This window comes from Pieris napi, chromosome 9 (assembly GCF_905475465.1).
Source record: "Pieris napi chromosome 9, ilPieNapi1.2, whole genome shotgun sequence".
Classification (NCBI taxonomy): Eukaryota; Metazoa; Arthropoda; class Insecta; order Lepidoptera; family Pieridae; genus Pieris; species Pieris napi.
Window position 1 is genome coordinate 12441220 of NC_062242.1, and position 25648 is coordinate 12466867.

Below are 25648 nucleotides of genomic sequence, written 5' to 3' on the forward strand. Positions count from 1 at the left end.
GTGAGCCTCCTGCCCGTTTGCCTCCTATTACATAAAAAAAAAAAGAGTCTCAAAATTAAAACACAAAAATCTTCTATGGTAGCAAAGGAAGTTGGCAATTTAAGCCCTCCGAGTTGCAGAAGAGCATGTAACGTAAACCTTGAAATTCGCGCTTGATTTTAATAACTTCTGCCCATAGCGCCCATAGCGATAACCAGTCTCGACAGATATACCTTCCATGGACGAAATGTTCTCAACATGTTAATGGTATTGACCACGTCATACGTAGGTGTTTGCGTACGTTGTGTATGAACAAAAAACTAATTCAAGGCATTTTTTTAGCTTAGCAACACTAATGTAGAGGAGGAGGTAGAAGAGGCTGCGGAAGAGGTTAGTATATTTTCATATCGTGAACAAACGTTACTATGCAATCGTTTCGATTACATCAGGACCCTGCAGTATATAATGATATCCATTTAAAAGTTGTTCAACTTGCTTGCAGAGAAATATGATTTATTCATACAGAAATCAGAGATCAAGACCGAAATTTTGTATTGAATGTACGTACATTCTTTGAGTGGAAAAATATATTACAAAAATATTTTTTTACAGGCACCGACTGAAGTTGTAGAGGTTGCGCCCGATGGAACGGTTAATCATTTTTAATTAATAAATTTTATGTAACTTACTAATTTTATTTTAATATATAAAACTAATTTTTCAGGCTGTACCAGATGATGTGAGTTACAAAAAACTAGATTTTATTATATTAAATTGCAGAAATATTTATCAGATTATATTTTTTTTCTTTATAGGCACAATCGGCAAAGATCTGTATATTGACACCGATAAAAAAATATTGCGTCGGAGAGCAACATGGAGTGTAACATGTCATTTGGACTTATTTAATGTCATCTGAAAAACGTAAAAATTTTAAATTAAATTTCTCTCCTCTATAGCTATTTTTTATTATTTATACCTTCATAAATACATTGTAAACTCCATGTAACGTCCCTCGATTTAACGACAAAATCCCTAAAGCGTTGAAATCGGTCGGCTTTGGTTGGTATAGCTTGTCTTCCACACAAACTCAAACTATCTTTATTCAAGTGGGTAACCAAGTCCACTTTTGAATCGTCAAGTTAAATTAATCGTAAATTTACATTTACTACCAGTTCGCAAGTCAAGGGCGTAGAGCGGGTAAGAAGAACTGGCAAGAAACTTTCCGCCACTCTTTTTAATCGCCAAGTATTGTCATACAAATTGTTTGAACTGGAGCAATTCAATCCCAAGGATTAGGATCATTTAAGTAGTCCTCAAATTTATAAAAAGCTTTGTTGATTAATTTTCGTTTAACGAGGGCTTTGAATTTATTTAGTGATAATTCTCTAATTTCGCTTGGGAGTTTGTTGTAAAAACGAATACAATTTCGTGGTTTATCTTTTGGAGCCTGGTTGGTCGTACACTCAAATTAGTTCTATTTCGCGTATTATACTGGTGAAAGTCACCATTTGTTTTAAAATCGTTTATATTTTTTTGGACATACAACAAGGCTTCAAGAATATATTTACCAGATAGTGTCATAATATTTAATTCCTTAAACTTATTCCGTACCGACTCCCTCGGAGAAACACAACAAATACCCCGAACAGCCCGCTTCTGCAGCACAAATATGGATTGAACCTCTGCAGCAGCAACCCACAGTAAAATACCGTACGACATAACGCTGTGATACACAATTTTAGCCGTGTCCTCATCAGTAAACTGTCAGATTTTCTTTACTGCATATGCTGCAGAGCTCAGCCTATTCGAAAGAGTGATACAATGATACACTCAAGAACGACAATAATTTTAATTAGGTTGCCGAAATTAGTTAAAACTGCGGAGCTGTGTGTGTACGTTGTTTGGTCGCTTTATAGCGAGAAATAAACTCGACTGTCGGTACTCGTCATACGTACCGAACTTTCCAAGAAATCAGTCCTTTTTTTCCAAAATGTGCTTTATCACGAAGATGCTTCAATATCGCAAGATATGAATCAAGTAAGTAAAAAAATACAACCTAACTATTGGTACAGTACAAAAATAACAGACAACGCATTATTGTTTTTATGTAATTACTAACACTAGTCTGAAATAAACTTTCTTTTTCTAATACAGATTTTCTTTCCATTTAACGGCAACTCTTTGTAACGTCAATATAGGCACAATTCCTTGAATGTCGTTATATAGACTTTACTGGATAATTTTCCCTCCCAGAGTAACTTAATGGTTTGCATGAATTCTAGATTTTATTTGTATAATCCACCGAGATTAGACGTAAAAGAAAACTTTGTTGAAAGCTTACAACTATGAAATTAAACAACAAATCAGCGTTTGAGCTTTATTGAGACATTAATTACAAAATAAATAGATTACTACTACATTGTAATTACTATTATAATCATAAGGTTCGTTTACACATATCTATGTCGCCGTAAAACTATAAATACCGTTAGATTTCAATCAATCTCGTGGTTTTATCGAAGACTTCATAAGATTGAATTGGCTTGACACAAGTAGGTAATCTAAGTGTTAACAATTTTCCGGCGACATCTATACGTCTTCATTCGCATAACGGTTATTAAATTTTTAAAACGGGTAACGTGTCGTTGAATATAGGAATCAGTCAAAACTACTTTGTTCTTGGGAGACTTTAATTATACTATTCGTATAAAATATGATAAACATCGTACTGTTCATATATACTATACTATATAAATTAAGGCGCGTTTTATTGCTTTATACATTGCGTAGAAACAAATTGTATTTTACAGGTTTTTAAGGCAAAAGCCAGTCAGTACTATATGTAATATTAAAAGCTATATCTTGTTTTTCGGTGAGTATTTATATAAAAGGCTACCTTCCTTACATGGGTAAAAATTTATCAATATCGTCCGTCTTAGATACGGATTAAAAACCTTAATTTAACCTTAATCTTAATTTTTGACAGAAAATGTTCTCGGAGACACAAAGGCAAAAGTTTTTGGAATTTAATCTATAGTTTGTTGGGATTTGTACAAATTATAACAAATTAATCTAACTTATAAGTAAAAACTAATTATAATTTTTGATTCAATAACAATGTGACGACGCATTTTATTCGAAAGCTGGCCTATACTGGTTTATCAGGACATTTTTGAGTCCGATTCTGGACTCAGTAACTTTTCTATAGACAAAAGCTATTGAGAAAGTCACTTATATGTCAAAAACGTATTTCGACATACTTACTTAGCGCTAAGTTTCTTAGAATTGAGGGGGTTTTGGATTGTTCATACAATTATTGTATACGCATTTTAGATCACGATTTTTATACGCACTTGTTATTCATAAAAACTTAATTTATCTTTTAAAACACTCTTTCTAATCATATGCGATGAAAAGAGACGGATCTATCCGTCCTTGCACGCATTGTTTCGAACGTTCGTTCGATTCGTATACGTCAATACGATACTGTCATTTCACTTTGACAGATGCAAGGTAGTTTTCGATATGTAATGCAAGACTACTCTAATACGTTAACTACTCGATAGATCGTGTTAGTAAACTAACAGTGATTTAGTTTAAGTTTTTATAACAAGTTGTGAAATGAAAAAATGCAAAACTATTCCAATTACATATATTTAAGTTTTTGATAACAATTATAAACATTGCATATTTGGCTATAGTTAAAATGTCACAAATTCAATTATAAAAAATAATTTCTAACGAATTAACTAACAAACACAAATCTGTGTTATTCCAATAAAAATATTATCTGTGGAAAGTCTATTTTTATTATAGTCAACTGTCAGCTTTCATGACGTCACCGACATCGGGCGTTCTTGAAAGAAATACGTTTACTTATTGCAAACCGCGCTAGCTTTAATAGGGGCTATAAACAAATTGTATGCAACTGTTTATAAATGTTACCATTACAAAAACTATACTAAATAAGCCCGTGCCGTTTCTTATACTCGTCTAGGTTAAGTGAACGTTTGGGGCCCGTTTCTTTCACTTTTGTCGTTATTTGTTTCGGCTGACTTGTAACGGCTTCTAAAAAAATTATCATCCATTTTACTATAGTTTGACAGCGGCTCGCACTTGGGAGCTCTGATTCTTAACACAGCATTTCATTTGCTGCTTGAAATTTCCTCGGTAATTGATATCAATTAATGTTTTTCGTGCGTAATTATCCAATTTTCGAAATGTTTCACACACATATATTTTATGAAAAATATAAAGTGTAACGATATCAAATCAATAAAATTTTTTTTTTTTGGAATTTTAATATATGTTGTATATCCAACATAAAGTCTTGGTATGAAACCTTGATGTACATAGGAACATACATAAAATTTTAATCCAGAAAATTGCAATTTCAACCTACTTTGAAGGATTTTAGTATAGAAAAAATATATATTATACTTACTAGGTATAGGCAGGTCGATATCAATATTAATGTCAAAATCGTGCAACGAGTACAGACTATCTGTCCCGCTCTTGCTCTGGGATTTCGAAGCTTCCTCTTCTGTTTGCAGTTGCTGAGAAAAAACATTAAAATGTTGTAATAATCTCTAGATTTTATACAATTATTAATGTTTAAAATCTACTTAAAACCGTTAATTACCATAAGTCTCTCTTTCTCTAGTCGCTCTTTTGTCTTCTGTTCTTCTTCTCTCAGTTTCTGCGCTTCTTCATCTTCTTCTGGATGCTTCTCCACTTCCTGCAATACATAAGAAGTTTAAATATTATATATAATAAATATTTTTAACAATTTATTTTAATATGAAAAAAAAACTCACCTGACTTCTCCCGCCCTGATGCGACTTGAAGTTCATAACGGGCTTCGTGTGTCGTCTCGTGAAAGGGTCGTCAATTTTCTTGCCTTTATTTGCTTTTATCTAGAACAATAAAGGCATAATTATATTAGAAAACGAATAATAATTACACATATTATTTTTACCAAAAGAAACATGAATTTTATTTAAAAAAATAATAGAAGCATGAGCCCAATATAAGTTTCAGTTTCTAAAGATTTTGAAATTCCTTCTAACAATGCCCCATGGGCATTATTTTTCTGTATGTTTGAAAAAAATTATAAATTTGAACCTCTTCCATAATAGCCTTTTCGGCAGTTTCCACATTGAGTTTCCTGTTCCTATTGTTAATGTACGAAATACTTTGTATGGACGACGTCCTGGTCTTGTCCAACTGGTTGGCTCGGTCTTCCAACTCTTGAATTTTTGAATTTAAATCCATTACTAATTCTTCATCACCTCTGAAAGTATATTCACATATTTTTATTTGATTCTCAATAAAGAATCTGCTATTCAATTGTTGAAAAACATACACCGTACTTTGCGGTCGTTCAAGTACGTACGTACGTACGTAAGTAGATTTACTGCAATTTCTCCCCCCTTCCCCTTCCTCTTGCCAGCAAAAGTAAGCAAAGCTCTCAAAAGTAATGGTATTATTTTTTGTAGGAATCCTCGAAAATGCATTTCGTTTTCAAGCATAGACAATGTGTGGGTAATGTGTAATAAATAATTACTGTTGACGTAATCACCAAATAAGAAATGAAAATGACGTTTAGGTTATTCTGTAAGCCTCATTTATTAATCTTTACTGAAGGGAAGAAAAGCAAAAGCATAAAAAATCATCATTCTCACCTCAACTGTGCGACATCTCTCTCTTTCATGAGCTGTGTCTTCTTCATGGCATAATTGGTGGGATGAGATCGGAATCTATCCTTTTCTGCTACTATTTTTTCTATATCTTCTTCCTAAATATTTAAAGTATAGTATAGCAATTATTCTCAATATCAGTATTAAGAGATTTTTTTTTATTTACCTTAAATTCGTACATAAGTGCATCCTTAACTTCACTAATTTTATTTCTAACAAAGTCCATTATGGGAGGCTTTTTGTTCGCGTCCTTTATCGCTTTGAACCATTTTTGAAATTCTGATTCCGTAAATTCCTAAAAAAAATATAATATTTAATTATTATTTAACGCTTTGGGAAAGGGACCTAAATTTTGTTAAAAATAGGTTATTTGGCAGTATGAAAAATAAAAAAAATACAATAGTTTGTGCAAAAAACAAGTTATTAAAAAGCTTGCCGGATGGAACGAAGTTCCTTTCGATTAATTAGTGAAGGAATTGTAATAATTTTTTTTTTAAGTTATAATAATATTTATTTTTATTAATAATTTATTATGTACAAAAAACCTGTATACACTCAACAAAAATAATCGTCGCAACACCACACTGTTCAATTCGAAATAGAAAGACGTGACGAAAATAACTGGCTTGCTTTTCTCTGTTCTATGAGAGAGAGAGAGACAGACAGAGAAACACGCGCACGCTTTACAACTATAGCAAAAAGTGTCGTCACAACTTTTGGTCTTAATTTTTTCCGTCTAGCCCCCTTTCACAACGCGCGATAAGGAACTTCGTACCAATAACTTGTAAATCATCAACATTTGTATACTAGTCACGTGACACAAACCGGTCAAGATGTTTGTAAATGAGTTGTCTTGTCTAACACTGTCCAAAAGTTTGATTTCGTAGGACACTGGTGATTGAAATACATTTTAATAATAATAATTTGAAGCTACAGACACGTTTTGGAAATTAAGAGTGTTTTATATAAATATTTAAAACCTTAACAGAATTAAAATAACTGGTTATATAGGTTCTGTAGTCACTTATAAATAATCATGGTTATTAAAATAACATTACACTTCATTCGATTAAACGCATTATAACTAATGATAAGTAATAAAAAAAACGTGTGGCACACGCACTACACTACGTCACCGATCACGCCGGACCGATGTGAGACGCAGTATGCGTTCTGTCCCGCTCTAACGCGTATTGGCCGCACCTATATTACGTTACGTGTGTTAGGTTTTTATTTTCGTTACGTAATTTCTGTCGCCGCGCTCGAAGCCCGCGATAAAATCTGTGCAATAGCTTAATAAAATTTCTAAATGTATATGTATGATATAGATAATAAACATATACTCACTTGATTACTAACAAATTCTAATCTAAACACCCTGTCCTGGGTGCCATGTCTGAGTTTCAGTCCCTTGTTTGTCCTTGTGTTCCCTAAATTGTATACTTTCGCCGTTTCGTATACGTCTATTATCTCTGCTACCTGAAATATAATAATATATCTTTTTAAATTAAATACAATATTTTATTTCCAATATGGACAAATAAAAAGGGAATTCTGGTGATTAAAAGTTATATGTTACGCCAAAATTTATGAATACTAACAGAGAGTTGAATTTCAAATATCAAACATTAATTTTTTTTTGGATAAATTGGACATCGATAGATAGAACATTTAAATATATTTAGACTTACTCTATACACAGGATTGCCATTATTATTTCCTATCCCGATTCTAACGAAACATCCTGTAACTACGCGAGCGAAGAAAGGTAGATGAACCAATCTTTCCAATTTAAACCTGTAATATAAATTAATTTAATTTAATTTTTAGAAATATTCCAAAAAGTCTAGGGTTTAAATACAGAGTATTAAGACAATATATATTTTTACCTGCTCAGTCGTAATTTGTTGATTTGATCCTTGGAGTCAGCGTACTTCACCTCTTCCTGCTCCCGTTCACGAGGAGCCGGCTCCTCACCTGATGATGAGGAGGAACTGGTGGAACTGCGACGAGCTGCTGCTTCATTAAATTCCATTATAAGTATATCAATCAATTTTTTCTAAATACACGAAACTAAATTTAGTCAAATTGTCGTTGCACTAAATTGATAAAATTATTTATTGAATATAAAAGTGATAATTACCTTGCGATTTATTATCATCAGAATCACTTCCCGAGTCATCTGAATAAATGTCTGATGCTTTTAATTTGACACTTTGTTTGCTTGTTCCACCGATTATTTCTGCATCTGCGTCCTATGAAAATATAAAAACCTATTTATCTTATTAACTCTCTTAATTTATTACTATTTTGAATCGAATCTCTAAGAAATTAAAAAGTTATTTTACACTGATGGAGAACTCTCACCCCGGAACTTAAAAAAAAAATATGTAAAAAACAACATACTATTTTATTTCAATCTAAAATTCTTTAATAGTTTAAGTTATTGAAGTTATACTTCTTTTAGCGCGTTATGAAAAATTGATGAGAGTGAAATTTGACGATGCGCGCGCACCGTGACACAAAATTAACAGAATGAAGTTGCCCACGGAAGATGCTACAACATTCGAATAATAATAGAATTTATGTTACATTTAATGTAAGAGAATAATAATAAATATTTATTTATTTAATTTTTCAAATGTAAACTGATTTTTATCGACTATAATGACTCCTTTTCCAGTCTTTGATTATTAAATTGTAATTAATTATTTGCATGCAATCAAAAACTATTTATAGTAATGCCAAAGAAGTATAACTTCTTACGGGCGTACATAAGTACACGCACCCTTTTTTTAAAAATGAAACAGACGCATGTATATTTAGTTTGTATATATAAGTTATATACTCACATCGTCTTCTTCTTTGTCCTTCTTCTCTTCTTCCATTCTCTTCTTCTGCTTGTGCTCCGTGAGTTTAGCCCTCGCGTCTCGCTGGGCCCTTAAGGCCGCCATGGCGTTTACTCTTTTGTCGTCGACATTACGTTTTCGTTCACTTTTAGCCCCAAACAAAGGTGAACCAGACCTTTCTGCGTTACGATCTGTAATAAAAATAAAAATATATATTTTAAAAGAATCTATGTTTATTAATAACAAACAAATTTAATTCCCTAAAGGAATCTTTTTATCTTAATTAAAATCTTATCAAACCTGTATCTTTATTATCATCAGGAATCTCCCCCGGACTGGGTGGTGGCTTTTCTTTTAATTTCTCTTCTTCTTTCTGCTCTTCTATATCTGATTCTGGAAATATTTATATTAAACATATTTTTTTCTATCACGCACAAACATCACAAGAACAATATGATTAGAAAACGTAAACATAAGCCTTCTTCTTCATCTTCCCCAGATTCGAAACAGGCCCTTTGTTTATCGCTGTCACTCTCCCACTCACCGTGTTTCTCACTAGTCCTCTCCCTTTCTCTCGCCTCTGCTTCCTTCTGCGCCTGAGCTTTCGCCCTCTGAGCCCTCTGCGCTCTTCGTTGCTTCCTTCTATCTCGACGACGAGCGAGCTCACCCGGTGAGGCTCCGCGTTCCGCCGCTGAACGACGGGCCAGACGCAATTTACGTTCTATTTCCCATCTGTTTTAATAATACCTAGGTTAGATGGATTAGCCATGTCTCGCGGATTTACCAGCTTATTACCAAGTCATTGTTCAGAAGCGCGGTATTTAAAGTTAAAGTAGGCATGAACGCTAACTTTTGATAGGAAATGGCACAACAAGACGAAAATCATTCTCTATAAATGGACTATCTCATACAAAGTATACATACATACACATACAGTAACATGAGAAGTGGTCGACATCGCAGCAAAACTAGCTTCGCTACAATTGATCATAAATAAACTATTAACAGTCACTTTTACACACACACAAAATTTGATTAATTTGCACCATGGAGTTGCTTAAAGATATTAAAAATTAATTTACATACTTCAATGTGCGATCCTATATATAACTCTATTGGTTGAAAGAGTATATTGTTTGAAAAATGTATAATAACCTGGTTTTCATAAGATCTCTCCTTTCTATACGTTTGAAAATCTCTTGTTCTCTCTCTTTTTCCGATAAGCCTGCCAATCGTGCTCTATCTTCTTCATCGCCCATCAAATTTTCATCATAACTAAAAAGTAAATAATACATTTAATACAACTAACAAAAACAAACATGATAATTTCAAGTATGCTTAGATTATCGGAAACATAAATAAAATAATGAAAAAATAACTGTGTGACATCGCATTACTTCTATACATTTTCATACAATACAATAGTTAATATTTTACCCATCATCAAATTCTTCTTCAGAGTCAATAGAATCATTATCCGAGGAATGTGATGACACCTCGCCTAAAAAAATCGTTAAAATAGATTAATTAATCGTTAAAAATTATATTATTTACTTATCAATAAAGAAACGTGAAGGCACATCATACATACAAGAAGTGTAAAAAATATATATATATACAAGTGATAATTATAGAAGCATCCATAAATTATTTCACAGATAAAAATTTATTTATAAAATTATGAGTAACACAACTAAAAATAAGTTGGTAAATAAGAAGAATGGGCATGAAAATGTAAAGTATAGACAAAAGACAAACAACAACGATTTTAAAATTTGCTTGGAATACTAGAGACAACAACGACATATCAACTTTGAAGAAGTAAGTCTTAAATACCTTCTTCGGGCTCACTATAGACATCTTTTTTCTTTCCTGACCCAGCACTGTCAACGCTCATTCGAACTTCTTTGTCAACTTTCTTTTTCTCTTCACTTCTTTCAACTTTTTTCTTCTCTTCATTTTTCTCTCTCTTTCGATCCTCTTCTGAAGAACTTTTTCTCATAGGTTTTGGAGAATCTTTCTTTGATGCATCACTTTCTGCATCACTGTTTGAATCTGAATCTGATGAAGATGATGATTTGTCTAAAAGAAAAAAATCTTTTTGTAGGTCTGTTATTCCTTAGAATACAAGTAATATTTAAGTGGAAAACTAAAGCACCACTCGGCTATTTGTTAAGCCTAGTATATTCTTAAGTAATGTTTAGAAAATATTAAGAATGTATGTTTCCATAAGCTACTTGCCAAGCTTTTTGATACAATAGTTTTATCAACCTTGGTTCTCTATAAAAATTACATACCATCTTTTTTATCATCATCATCCCAGTCAGACTCACTGTCTGACGATTTACTATTTGATTTTGCTGGTGGAGGAGATTCTCCAGGCTTCTTTTTCTTTTTTGCTAAGTTTAAAAATTGCTGAAAAGTTAAGTAATGGTAACTTAAGTTCAGAGCATGATCATTGGATAAGCAACATTCACCTAATGCTACAAAGGATTTGATCTATATATATCCATCTTAGTGCAGAAAAAATAACTTAACCTTTTTTAACTTTAATTATATTTTAAATATATTAAATAACTGTTCTGTATAAAACTCATTTTCCAATTAATGATCTCCATGTAATAATAATTAAAATAAACTCTCAATGACTCAGATTATTGTAGATGTATGCCATTCATAAATATTCTCAAGAACAGTATAAGGTCCAGTACTTATACTTAGGTATCTAATGCATGAGGGTTGCAAATTCATAATGCTTATACTGAGGTAAGGCAGTAAAATGAAAATATACATAAGGTTACATAAAAACCAAATTCAAGTCCAGATAGTTGACAAGTTTAAGTAACCATTTATATTTGGGCGTTACCTAAGGGTTAGTTTGAGTTTTTGTTTTGCAAAGAAAACAAAGTATTATATATTGTATGAGTCACGCCAGAAATTGGGACGTCGTAGCGTACTTTTTTAAACAAAATCGTCAATTTAAATGGCGTTTTACGTGTTTCTATTAATTCATGTTTGTGGACTCATATGTGGAGATTGAGAAATGTAGTATTAGGCGTAAAATATATGCGTTCTAACGATAACCGCTGTAGGGAAGAATACTCATAAAAAAATATAGGAATGTCGGGAATAAGTCGTTTTAAAATGTTGTTTGTACGGCATTGATACTCACTGAATCCAAATCAGAGCAATCGCTGCTGGAATCAGAATCTATCAATGGTTTGTTCTTACGTTTAGCCATTTTTGTTAATTTAGAAATCACTAAATGCTGTAACTGTAACGTAAAAGATTTTCTACGTTACAAAATTATTGAGATTTGGAAACACGATTCATGAGCGACAAAACTTGACAGTTGTATGCACAGACTAGATAGTTAAGTCTACTATTATGACAACAGTGAACAGACATTTGAAATTCCATATTATATAGATAAAAGCTGAAGTATTACTAGTATTAAGTATACCGCAATCGCATCTAGTGTTTGCGAATACCGCACGAAATAGAATACTTAAAACAATGCTAAATATTATCATTCAGATGCATATTATGAATAAACTTTTTAGATTACATTTATTGCCTAGTACTATTACTACCATAATATATTCAAATATATTTGGAAAAAAATTGTGTTATTATTAAATATACATTGAATCGAAATAATGTAATATCATCATGATTAGATTAAGATTACAAAAGTGAGTCTACAGACTATGGTAAGAGTCTATAAATATCTATGATAGAATTATGGCATTGTCAATTTATTAATGAACTCTGTTCACATTGTTGTGTTTACAATTAAAATTATATGCGTAAAATAAATAAAAAGTTTTTGCAGAATAAATCCTATTCATAATAAAGTTTGGTGTACCAGATCATTCTGTGGCTGATATAATTAAATTTAAAGGTATATGTTCAGTATCGGGTAGCCGTAACTTATTCCTCTAAAAACTTTACTATGCCTCATGATTTAAAGAGCCTGGCTGCCAGGAAAGCACTGATGGTTTGTATTAATTATGATTTACTTATACTTTAACAGGACATTAAAAAGCAATATCATGTACTGGACTTATTAATTTAAAAGCACAAATGTTTATGTTTATTTTGTTTCTATTTATTATCCCTTAATTTCTCAAATATCACTTACAGAAACATTTTTTAAATTCCATTTAAAGCTTTGTATAACATACATTATAAGGTCTATGTAAAGAAAACATGTGGCGTTTACTCTTTCTAGAAATCTCCATTACAATGACTCAGCATAATTTGTTATTGATCTTACATACAACATAGCTAAAGAGAAATCTAACATGTTTTAAATCAACTGCTACCATTTCATCATTTTTTAATATTATATTATGATATCTAGACCTAGGTTGATTGTCATATATTCATCTATAAGAAATGTATGCTTTGCCACAAACAAGCATTGAAATAAAGGCTAAAGTTTTGCTGTACTCACAATTGCTTTTTTCTTCCCTAAAGCAATACTTTTTTATTACTAGTCTATTTTTTATTCTTATATGTCATTTCTATTATCCATTAGAAATGACTACAGTAGGACTAGTACGAAAAGCTAGCACTAGTATTTGGAATATTTCAGGCTCCACTATCGCCAACTCCATGTGCAGAGATCAGTGACGATGAGCTGGTATCTATATCAGTTCGTGACCTCAACAGACAACTTAAGATGAGAGGGCTGACTCGAGATCAGATAGTTAGGTAATAGCATTATTCATGTTTAAAAGCATCACCTCTTCCCCATTTATTTGTTCATGTAATACTCAGATTGTACATGATTTTATAAAGAATTCATAATTATCTTTAAAACTAGTATAAGCATTTTCCAATAATGAGGCAGTGGTACTTAATGGGTATATATATGGATGAGGGTCAGAGATTTCTGCATTTGGTTAATGGATAATGTTTCTATATAGGTACTATGCATTTATTAGCAAATTCATTGGTTTGAATAACACAGGATTTGAATTCACAACCTATATGTTGGATATTGTGTGCTTTACTATGGCCCTACTGAGTTTTAATAAAGATAATCACTTGTGTATTGAAAAGTTCATTTTTAGTTCGACATTAGACTTATTGTTTCGATTGTAACTTGTAATGGCTGCTTTATAAATAAATCAGTAGTACTACAACCTCTTTAGTCTTTGGCCTCAGATTTCTGAATCTGTTTCATTATCATTTTTAAATCTAACAGGCAAGTAGGGGATCAGCCTCCAGTGCCTGACACACGCCGTTGACTTTTTGGGCCTAAGACATGTCGGTTTCCTCACGGTGTTTTCCTTCACCGTTCGAGCAAATGTTAAATGCGCTTATAGAAGGAAAGTCCATTGGTGCACAGCTGGGGTCGAACCTACGACCTCAGGTATGAGAGTCGCACGCTGAAGCCACTAGGCCAACACTGCTCTATTTTCACCTGAAAATGTTTTGTAGTTTTTAGAACTATTTAGAACTTTTCACTCAGTAAACTGCGTGATGTTTTTATCTAAAAAATATTTAATAATGCAAAATTGATAGTCACTAATTTAATAATTTCATGATGATGACTTCTCGTTAAAATCTTCCAGGATGAAACAACGACGCCGCACATTAAAGAATCGTGGATATGCAGCCTCGTGTCGCATTAAAAGAATAGAGCAGAAAGATGAATTGGAAACTGAGAAAAGTCAGGTGTGTAGATTTAGTTTTTATTTATTTATATTAGTACATATGTATATAGTCGACTGTCGATAATTTGAAACTCGTTTATTTGAATAGCTCGATAGTTTAATTCTTTGTCCCTTGAAACATACTCGATAAATTGAATAAAATCAATGTTGAATGGTCCTTTTGGAAATTTTAAGGCGAAGGAATAGTATCATGCTTGCCAATATGTGATAATTTGAAGTCTGGGCTTCCCTACTCTCTATAATTTGAAGTGTTTATCAGGCACAGAGCTGTCAATTGTTTTTTCTTAATTCTTTGTTTATTTATCGTAATAACTCAATAAAACTTTACGGACATGTTTTTGAAAAAAAAAATGGTCAATGATTGAATTATTGTAAATTCATAATTATAATATAGTCATAATAAATCACGAATTTTGATTAAACTCTTATATACTTGAGTTCGCCCTACCCCTCGTGGTAATTTGAACGTTATCACCGGTAGTGGAGTTTTAAATTATCGAGAATCGACTGTAAGTTAAAATATGTAACGTGTTGGAAAATTATTAAAAAAAAAAATTGTTATGCATAATCTCCAAAACATTACATCGACTAACAACGGTATATATTGCATAACTCTACAATCAGAGCATAAAAAATGCCAAAGTGGAAAAAAATACTTATTTTTAACTTCCCTTAGCTTATTTGAACGCGTTATTACAAGATCAGGAACAACGAGTTTATATTGAATCAAGCTAGATAGATCAATTATTGAGAAATACTATTTAATAACATGACGCTGGCATCAAATTGTATCTGTTATATGTATATGATACGTTACCACTGTTCAAACAGTAAATAATGTTGATAACATTTCAGGAATGGCATGACATGGAGTCAATGCAAGACGAAAACAACAGGATTCGTGAGGAAATAGAAGCATTGAGGTCCAAATATGATGCCTTGAGACGATTTGCTAGTATGAAAAGTATTCCTCTACCTAGCGAATTAGATATTATACCTTAGTACATAAAATAACTGTTGTGGTCTCTGGCAGAATGACCAGCGCTGTGGAACACGTCTGCTCCACAGCATAATGCTGAGCCAGGGCCAGTTACAACCACAACACACACACAATACACACTTATAATGTACCTTTATATTCTTTTCTTTTTCTTTTCATATTTTTTTTTGTTATTTTTCCTTTTTAAATATTATTTTGTGTTTCTGCGTGTGTCTGAGTCTATCTCTAGTAAAATTACTTAATTGTATATATTTTACCGGCAATCATATGTTTGTATGAATACTGTGTTAATTATGAACTTTCTCATATAAAGCAGTTATATTGACTTTAGAATTTTACGAACAAATATAGCTTTTATATGAGAAAAGATTATCCTTGTAAATAGTTATTCAATGTTGAAATACTTATCAAATGAATATAACGTGGATTCAATCACTAAGCACAATGCTTATACATATTTCGTATTTATGTTTGATATTTTTTATATATTTTTTGTGGGTTTTTATTTAAGGGTATCTTAGCCTTCATACATAACTGTCTATTATGTACGTGAAATATTAATGACACTTTTCTGTTTTACTTTGAATTTAAAATTGTAAAACCTAACATATTTTATTTAATTTACTAATAAGTATAATAATAAGTGATGGAACAATATGATACAATGTTTACTTTTGTAAATTAAATATATATTGTATAAGTTTCATGGGTTTGGTTTGTTACCTACTTGTACAAAATCTTTAATATTTAGGAATAAAATTAGTATAGTTATTTTATTAAAATAATTTATTATTTTGAGGTCTTTTTATTACATTATATATCTTTTGTATCATATCACATTTAGAATAAAAATTAGTAAATACCCAAAAATAAAACTTGTTATCATAAATTGTGATAAAAGTGCTATAGATAGGTAGGAGATAAATGGAACTATGTAAGCATTATCTCTTATAGTAAATTAATACGTTTATACCAATATAATAATACCAGCGGCGTTTCAACCTTTTTAGGTCTTGGCCTCAGATTTCTCAATCTGTTTCATGATCATTTGTTTATCTTAATAGAGTAGGTGATCAGCCTCCTGTGCCTGACAGACGCTGACGACTTTTTGTGTCTAAGGCAAGCCGGTTTACTCACGATGTTTTACTTTACCGTTCGAGCGAATGTTAAATGCGCACATAGACAGAAGGTCCATTGGTGCACATCCGGGGATCAAACCTACGACCTCTAGGAAGAGAGATTATGAATAAAATATTGTGTGGAAACCGTGTATTTTTCCTCGGCCGACCCTCACATTTTTTGAGTAGTCTTTGTTAAGATTTACACGGGTTACGTTAGATGCATTTTTATATATATATTTTGTTAATTATAGTTGATAATAGTTACGTCCATTATTTAGAATTTTATAGTGAGTGTTTAATGCGTGTTTAAGAACTATTGTGAGGTCAATCAGCATCAGTCTAACCTCTCTTTGTACCCAAGCTAATAGAATTTCTCCAAATCCTTACGGCTGACAATATTATGTGCCTTTCTTCCTGGTAAGGAGACATTATAACGAGGTATGTACTTAGGACTTATTATTTTTGTATGAATTGTGTATCGCAGCCACCGAACCGTTTTTTGAGGTACAATTGCATTTTTACTTAATGAGTGACACTATTTTTGTAAAACCTCCAATTTGTAAATACATAGTATTAAGGTATGTTCGTTGGTAGAGGGACCTCGACGTCCGTCGTTCCACAACTAAGCGCTTTTAAGGCAGTTATTGCAGTGCACCACAACTATATGGAACCACCTGCCCACTATTTCCGAAACAATAAGACTTAGAAACCTTTAAGAAAAGAGTGTACCAATTCTTAAAAGACCAGCAACGTCCTTACAAGCTCTCTGGCAATGTGAGCGTCTATTGGCGCGGTATCACTTAACATCAGATTAATTCTTGTCAGTTGGCCCCCCCTTTATATAAAAAAAAACAACCACTAAACACTTGTTAGTACGGCAATGCCTCTGTGTCTACTCAACATTGTAGCGAGATCTTTCCTTTCGTACGATAGTCATTATTTGGCAGAAATAAAAAAGAAGAAACGTATAAGACATAATATCTAAATATTTCTTTTAAAATTAAATTGCTTGAGTCATTTCATATTATTATTGTCACTTGTTCTTTATGAAGCTTTGGCACCATCAAAGTTGTGGTTTGCCGACGCCATATTGACAGTTTGAAGAGTTTCGTTTCGAGTTTTAGAGTGGCAGAAAATGGAATTAAATTTACATTAACAGGCTAGGCAATTAATGAAAAGTCATCGATCCAAGTCATTTGCCTAGCTGTTTGGTCAACTGGCTGAACATCTTTTAGGCCGCTAGTTAAACGGCGCCGTTTAGTTAAAAGGCTAGGCTGCTAATTGAACGGCTAATTAAGCTAGTAGGCTGCGACAGATATATATATTATACAACTACTCGACCTTAGTCACTGGGGCCTACGTGCCAGTTAGTGGTTAGGGTAATTTTAATACTTACAAAATATAGACAGAAACATAGTTTGTGTAAGAAATTATGAGGTTTCGCGGCCTTGGTGGCTTTTACAAGGTATTTAAACTCGTCCCACTATTCAAACATTGGAACGTAGAACACATAAAGTGTTCGGAGCGTCAATTTAATGCCAATAAATATTTCATTGAAGACGGCCCGAAGGTTAAGGGCTACAGCTAAAAGCACTCTGTCCCTTGGAGTAGGGTGGCTTCGGGTTTTAACTACGAATCATTACAACGTATTCAATCTTTTACTTAAACTGAAAACACACAAACCAAATCAAATCTAAATCATTTATTCATTTAGGTAACACAATGTAAACTTATAAACGTCAAAAAGAAAAACATATTAAATGCTTCTAATTTTACATTTACTGCCAGTTCTCAAATCAAGGGCGTAGAACGGAAGAGAAGAACTGGCAATAAACTCTTCGCCACTCTTTTAATCGCCAAGTTTTTTGTTTTACACAAAGTTTGTAAGGAGCTGCAAACATTACACCATGTTCCACATGACATCTTAAGTAATTAATAGTTAATTAATAATATAAAAAACCAAGATTTGTCTTCTATTAGCAGTAGGCTTAGTGAAACAGGAGCAGAATGTAAGTGACATTCTGGTGAGAACAACACGCAAATACATAGTCGAAAAAACTTACATCACCGCATACACGCATTCAAGAACGACCAGTCACCACAAGTATCACCCGTTCACGAGTATGATTACTCATACTAGAAAGCCAACCTTAATTAAACTTACTCTAGACTCTACTCTAAACTTGTTATATAATTATAAATATAATTTAATTAAATTATTTTAAAAGCTATGACAAAAAACCTTTTTTAAATAATTCTACTGTAGGTACGTGTACAATTACCACTGTACGTGATGTATAAAGAAGTTTTAAGTTTGATTTTTAGTGATTCTGTCTAATTTAATTTTCTTCATACACGGTCACCCTACTGAGGGATATTCGGAAAGTCGATAATAATATTTCTTATCTGCGATGATAGCTTAGAATTAAGTTGTGAATTGTGGCCTTTTTAAAACTTCATGCGTAAAGATTCATAACTCGAAGACAGCGGGATTAAAGCTAAAATATGGTTTTACGTTTTAAATAAAAATGGAACATTTCTTTATATTGAAGATATTTTATGAATATGAACATCGAGTAACATAACGTAATGCACATATTTAAAGTAATTAGTAGAAATATTTTCAATTTAAAAGTTATTTTTTCCACGTAATTCAAATTAATCAAATTTCGAAATCTACTCATTTTCCCTATAAAGTAGGATCGTTTGACATCGCTTAAAGCACTTCTCTCATTTGTATACAAATAAAACCGACGTTTAAAGATTTCACCCCCAATAGGGCGTAGGATCAGAGATTTCGTAGATAATCAGGCTTGGCCTACTATCCACAAACTGATGAATATAAAAAAAACGATAAGGGTAAATTGTCTATGCTATTTTAATAATAGCTGTTGGGTAAGCTTTATTATTATGTAACTAATTTGAGTGTACGACCAACCAAGCTCCAAAAGATAAACCACTCCTTATATGGAAATTGTATTCATTTTTGGGTTCGTTTTACAACAAACTCCCAAGCGAAGAATTATCACTAAATAAATCCAAAGTCCTCGTTAAACGTAAATTAATCAATAAAGTGTAATGAATTTGTGATTACTTATTATTATTTTACAAATTTATTATTCAAATCACGTTTATTTTTAATTAATGCCATTGTCATTATATTAAATGAATAACGTCAAGTCAAATTAGTGTAAAACCGTTAATAGGAATGGTTAATTTCGAAATGACTATTCAATGGTCGATAATAATAATGACTCCATAGTCATTATTATTATTAAACGTTATTTATCATAATTTTAAATATTAAATCAATGACTATAAATATTAAAGTAATCTTTGACACTCGTTCCTATGACTGCCGTTCGACTCGGTGGTCGATTCGGGTTCGGTCGTGGAACGAGTACACGAAATGTCACGAAACTGGAATTACAAATGCTGGTTGCTTAAATACAGGAACTGGTTGGTGTGGCCCTCAGTTCGATTGAGCGGTCTAACTAAGCAGAAGCCTTTAAACAGTAGACTCTCAATGTCGATATTAAATGGCTGATGCCAACAAACCAATCTATAACAATAAGGATAAGTATTTGTATAATATAAATAGTCGAATAGTGAGGATTCATAACAATTCAGAAGTGCGATAAGGACCCAATCTAAGGTGCGTACAAGTGTTTTATACGATTATTAATGTTATTGCTTATGGTCGAGTTTTTGATTGGACGATATCAGCTGGCGTTTACGGTGTTGTCAGTTTTTAATGAAATAAAAATGGTGTTGTGACAAAGTAAAAACCCCTGAATTAATGATCGGTGATGGCACTAGTCGCCGCGCCGCGCTTTGTAATAAGACGTCAAAAAACTGATTGTAGTTACATAGTACTAGTACCTAACTTATATCAGAGCACTTTTATACAATTTTGAAATAGAAATAATATTCTTTTATTGTTTGAAATGATTGACTATTCACACTCATTGTTCATTCATCTGATTGAACAAGAACTGAACGCATCACTATTACTTTAAATATGGCAACATTATTTTACAAAGTGACATTAGCTACTGTCAGTTGGCTTCGTTTAGTTGAAAATACGACTATAGTAGGCTATGTATGCCTATCGAGCCAAGTGTGCTTAATGGGTGATGTGTGCCTATTGGCCATGTGTGCTTGGTGGGTTATGTGTGCCTACGATGGGAAGCCAAGTGTGCTTCAGCTACTAGAGGCTATGTATGCCTGCCGAGCCATGTGTGCTTGGTCGATAAGGGGTTATGTGTGCCCACAATAGGAAGCCAAGTGTGCTTCAGCTACTAGAGGCTATGTATGCCTACTGAGCCATGTGTGCTTGGTCGTTAGAGGGTTATGTGTGCCCACAATAGGAAGCCAAGTGTGCTTCAGCTACTAGAGGCTATGTATGCCTAGCGAGCCATGTGTGATTGGTCGTTAGAGGGTTATGTGTGCCCACAATAGGAAGCCAAGTGTGCTTCAGCTACCAGAGGCTATGTATGCCTATCATGAGTCATGTGAGTATCCTAGAGGTCATGTGTCTAGAAAAAAGAAAGAACATTAAGAGTTACTCATTTTTTGTTATTAAAGTGAACCATTGTAATATTCATATAATCATAAATAAATATGCATGGATTTATTTATAATAAAAATAAGAAAATTTAGTAACATGAATTGAATGAACTGAATTTGGTTTACTTCTATCACTCACTTGTGAGCATTTTATTGAACAATATTGTGTTAATATGAAAATTCTTTAGTAATACAGGTACAAGGAAAATGTATAATACATAATTTGTAAAGAGTAATTTACAGACACAAGGAAGTAGCTTTTACCAGTAAGCCTTTTTTTTAAGGAAGACTTTAAAATTATATATTTCCATCGAGTAAGTATTATGAGAAGTCAATTATAACCATTGGGGTTTACCTGTGCAGTAAGTTACAAACTATGCAATTTTAAACTCCTATCTACCATAAGACAAATTATTGTAGCAGTGTAAAGGTAAATTAAAAATTTGAATTTATTGATGTCCTTAATGCCAACAGAATTTAGCATAAATAAAGCTTGTATTGTAGATTCTAAATGTGGATATCAGAATGTTTTTGGTGTCCATGTTTTCTCAGAATTGGGTGAACTTTAAAGAATTCACTCATTTAATAGGAATGTGCTTATTAAGATAGATTTTATTCTGTTAGTTATTTTTGACATCATGAACTGAAATAAAGCTTATAAAATACAAAGCTTTATTTTTAAAGTAATTATAATACATATAACATAATTTTATGAATTAACTTTGTTTCTTGTTGAAGTACTTGTGGTCAAAAATAATAATAAAATCAAATGCAGATATGTCACAGACTGATATAAAATATCTTGTGCAGTGTGTTATTAAGATGTTTGCAGTTGGTCCAGGCCAGAGTAATCTTTAACAATTTAATTTGAACAGAATAAAGGAACCCTAGAAACGAAGCAGGACTAGGTAGACTAGACATTGACATTTATCAAGTTCATCTCAGGTATGATGCATATTAAATTATCTGAACACAGTTTATACTGTCAAATATTATATTTTTCTTATGTACTTGAACAATATTTTGAGCTTTGATTCAGCACTTTTCTTTATGTTATTGTCCCTTTCATTGTCTACAAAATGTTTTGATTGCTTGGTTTTGTTCCATTCTTTGCCTAAGTAATTTTATATTTTATGTAGTTTTGCACTTCTTGCATTTACCTTATTTAATGTAATTTTTATCCTCATGGAGCCTAGGAAAGTGCATTATTTGCACCAGGGAGTTTATAGTGTTGTTGATGGAAAGTGCTATTTGCCCGTGACAAATTTATCTTGTCAAAATCTTACATTATCCAAGAAATGCCCTATTGCTAAAGGAACTTGTTTTGTTGAAAAAGATAGTACCTATGTAAATAAAGTAATATGTATGTAAACTAATAAGTAATTCGGAATATGAGCCCTTACTAATATCTGACATAAATGTTGGTCCCCAAATTGACAAAGAGGCATTAGGTAAGTAGATCATTAACTTTTACTCAATTATCTGCTTTGCATTTAATCTAGGAGAAAATGGTTGTAACAACTCAACTAGAATGAGAATAGACTTATTGGATGAGAAACCTGTAGTTTACCGACCATATAGATTATCTTTTTCGGAAAGAGATAATAAATGACTTGTTGCAAAATGACATTATACAAGAGTCCAATTCAAGAATTATGCCAGTCCTATTTTATTGGTAAGGAAGAAAACAGGAGAACAGCGCTTATCCGTTGATTATAGGGCTCTCAATAACAAAACGAGGAAGGATTGTTTTCCGTTGCCGATAATCGATGATCACTTAATTAATGATCAATTAACTAACCTTAGTGGCAATAGATTCTTTACGTCTTTAGATCTGATTTCTGGGTAATAAACTTGATGAGTTAGCATTGGATGACATTCTTGTGCCATCGGTTACCCTGGAGGAGGGATTTGAGAGGTTAGAGAATGCTTTGAAGTTGTTACGGCAAAATGGGCTCACTTTAAAATTATCTAAATGCCGATTCTTCAGTAATACCCTTGACTATCTAGGCTATGAGATTTCTGCAGAAGGCATACGTCCTAACGAAAGTAAGATTCTAGCTGTAAAAGAGTTTCCTATTCCTCAGAACGTACATGAAGTCCGTCAGTTTTTGGGACTAGCAGGCTATTTTAGAAAATTTATCAAAAGTTTCGGTGAAACAGCTAGGCCTCTAACCAACTTTCTCAAGAAGGGAAATGTTTTAAATGGACAGATAAAGAATTTCGTTCGTTTACTACCTTAAAGGATAAATTAATTGGCCGACCAATTTTAGCTATATACAATCCTAATTTTGAAACTGAGTTGCATACGGATGCAAGTTCTTTAGGCGTGGGTGGGATATTGATGCTATAGCGGCCGGAGTCGCGTGCTCTTAAGCCAATAGCTTACTTTAGCCAGTAAACCGCCCCGGAGGAGCGTCACTTGCACTCTTATGAACTCGAGACCCTTGCAATTGTATGTTCGTTAAAGAAATTTAGGGTATATTTGTTGGGGATTGAGTTCAAAACTGTAACAGACTGTAACGCTATTCGAACTACATTAACGAAACGCGACTTAATACCCTGAATAGCTAGGTGGTGGCTTTTAACAAGTGAATTCAATTTTAGTATAGAGTACCGGCCAGGCATCCGCATGGCTTATGTGGACGCACTGAGCCGTAACACGAAATTAACACCCGAGGTTATCGATAATTCTACAGTTACAGTCTATAGTATCGACACTGATAACTGGCTCTTGACTTTACAAATGTCAGATCCTGAGATATCCCGAATATATAAAATTCTTAAGCCCGAGTCTGATAGAGAAGCTAAAGATATTAGGAGAAACTATTTAGTTAAGAACAGTGAGTGTATAGGAGAGTTGATGATAAGATCTGTTTAGTAATTCCTCGCAGTGCTCGATGGCAAATGTGTAAATCTAACCACGACGACGCAGGTCATCTAGGAATATCAAAGACTACCGAGAAGATTCAATCTGTTTTCTGGTTTCCTAAGTTACGTAGATTTGTTAAAAAGTATGATAAGTCTTGCATTAAGTGTGCCTATAGGCACGCAAAAGGCATAAGGATAACGCGTCTCGACATATGAATGGTCAGTTGTATACGATAGAGAGGGTAAGCATTCCGGTCCACACCATTCACATTGACCACTTGGGTCTATTTGTCAAAAGCAAGAACGGCAATATTTACATTCTCACCATAGTGGATGGATTTACCAAGTATTTGTTTGTAAGAGCTGCTAAGGATACAAAGACTAAAACAACTGTTAAGGTATTGCTAAATATTTTTATGACTTCGGTTTACCATCTCGAATTATATCAGATCGAGGTACCTCTTTCACTTCATCAGCTTTTAAATCTTTTTGCGATACTCATGGTATTAAACATGTTTTGAATGCTGTTGTGTGTCTCAGAGCCAACGGCCAAGCCGGAAGATATAATTAAACGATCTTAAGCTCACTTGTAAAGTTTTCTGACGGTGAGGACGAACGGAACTGCGACATGTGTGTGTAGGAAAAATTCAGTGAGGAATTAATAATGCAACTAACTCCACCACTCAAAATACAGCTACGGTAGCATTGTTTGGAACCAGATTGAAAGATAGCCTAAGTAATATGTTAGATATAAATAATGAGTCTAATCCAAACTGTACAGAAGTGAGGCAAGAAGTTCGTATAAATATCCGGTCTTACTAATAAAAAATCACTATACATGCGTTATAACAAGGTGATAGTAATTCAGTGAATAGAGCTTGCACAGGGCATAAACACCTCTTTGACCAATAATCGATGTGTATTGGTTGAATAACAAAACGACCCTTATTTATTGTAACCCTGGCAACCCGACGTGTTTGATCGACGTTTGATTTAATAATTCTGTTACAACTCATAATTCTAATCTAATAGAAACTCCAAAACCTCAGACAAAGAGGACTAGAATTTTACATACAAAAGCCGCGTTCTACAGTACAAAAGTTAGAAGAGGCATCTCAAATAGTGGAAAGTAGTAACGGATTGCACCGAGTTTGGTATGTTTAGACTTTCCTTGGAGGCGGTAAATCTTCAATCTAGACAGGATTCGCCGTGGATCAAAATAAATGTGTCCGAACATAATGATAATTTAGAAGCAGTAGCTAGCAGCAGTAGTACGTCTGATAGCGAAAGTAACAAAAGTGACAATGAACTATCACAAAATCAATCTGAATCCAAATAATAGCCGAATGTAATGAATAATTGATTAAAACCAAATGTATAGATACGTTACAATTAGTTCACATGAAACTAAAATATTTTGTTAGTGTACTTATTTGAATTTATAAAACCTTTCCGTGATTAAATACCGTGCGTCGGGAGATCGCACGTAGTCGGACGGCCGAATGTAATGAATTTGTGATTACTTATTATTATTTTACAAATTTATTATTCAAATCACGTTTATTTTTAATTAATGCCATTGTCATTATATTAAATGAATAACGTCAAGTCAAATTAGTGTAAAACCGTTAATAGGAATGGTTAATTTCGAAATGACTATTCAATGGTCGATAATAATAATGACTCCATAGTCATTATTATTATTAAACGTTATTTATCATAATTTTAAATATTAAATCAATGACTATAAATATTAAAGTAATCTTTGACACTCGTTCCTATGACTGCCGTTCGACTCGGTGGTCGATTCGGGTTCGGTCGTGGAACGAGTACACGAAATGTCACGAAACTGGAATTACAAATGCTGGTT

General features: G+C 32.8%; 2 protein-coding genes across 3 annotated transcripts; one reads left to right on the forward strand and one right to left on the reverse strand.

The window, feature by feature from the left end:
* Nucleotides 1–2345: 2345 nt before the first annotated feature.
* On the reverse strand, nt 2346–11897 carry LOC125052388 (RNA polymerase-associated protein Rtf1). 2 transcript variants are annotated; one of them, XM_047653201.1, is made up of 19 exons: nt 11703–11897; nt 10828–10945; nt 10367–10612; nt 9968–10031; nt 9686–9805; nt 9075–9262; nt 8831–8923; nt 8534–8721; nt 7825–7936; nt 7571–7697; nt 7373–7478; nt 7029–7160; nt 5848–5976; nt 5667–5779; nt 5107–5275; nt 4800–4898; nt 4625–4720; nt 4427–4538; nt 2346–4050 (listed from the first exon to the last, which is right to left on the reverse strand). In XM_047653201.1, the coding sequence occupies exons 1-19, from the start codon at nt 11769–11771 to the stop codon at nt 3944–3946; spliced, it is 2388 nt and encodes a 795-aa protein (XP_047509157.1). In that variant the 5' UTR covers nt 11772–11897; the 3' UTR covers nt 2346–3943. The 2 variants fall into 2 exon arrangements, with proteins under 2 accessions (XP_047509157.1, XP_047509156.1); XM_047653200.1 differs by having other exon boundaries at nt 7571–7700.
* A 372-nt stretch (nt 11898–12269) lies between these two features.
* Nucleotides 12270–16012, forward strand: LOC125052650 (transcription factor MafK). Its single transcript, XM_047653610.1, has 4 exons — nt 12270–12530; nt 13131–13249; nt 14116–14218; nt 15073–16012. Exons 1-4 carry the CDS (start codon nt 12486–12488, stop codon nt 15217–15219), a joined length of 414 nt encoding a protein of 137 aa, XP_047509566.1. The 5' UTR covers nt 12270–12485; the 3' UTR covers nt 15220–16012.
* Nucleotides 16013–25648: the final 9636 nt, after the last annotated feature.

Excerpts from the sequence above, each read along its gene's own strand:
- LOC125052650 (XM_047653610.1), top strand. The coding sequence starts at position 12,486 with ATGCCTCATGATTTAAAGAGCCTGGCTGCCAGGAAAGCACTGATG. Across the intron at positions 13,250-14,115 it reads ACTCGAGATCAGATAGTTAG|GATGAAACAACGACGCCGCA; the intron begins GTAATAGCATTA and ends AAAATCTTCCAG. Across the intron at positions 14,219-15,072 it reads TGGAAACTGAGAAAAGTCAG|GAATGGCATGACATGGAGTC; the intron begins GTGTGTAGATTT and ends ATAACATTTCAG.
- LOC125052388 (XM_047653200.1), bottom strand. The coding sequence starts at position 11,771 with ATGGCTAAACGTAAGAACAAACCATTGATAGATTCTGATTCCAGCAGC. Across the intron at positions 8,722-8,830 it reads TGATGATAATAAAGATACAG|ATCGTAACGCAGAAAGGTCT; the intron begins GTTTGATAAGAT and ends TTTTTATTACAG. Across the intron at positions 5,780-5,847 it reads CACTTATGTACGAATTTAAG|GAAGAAGATATAGAAAAAAT; the intron begins GTAAATAAAAAA and ends TTAAATATTTAG.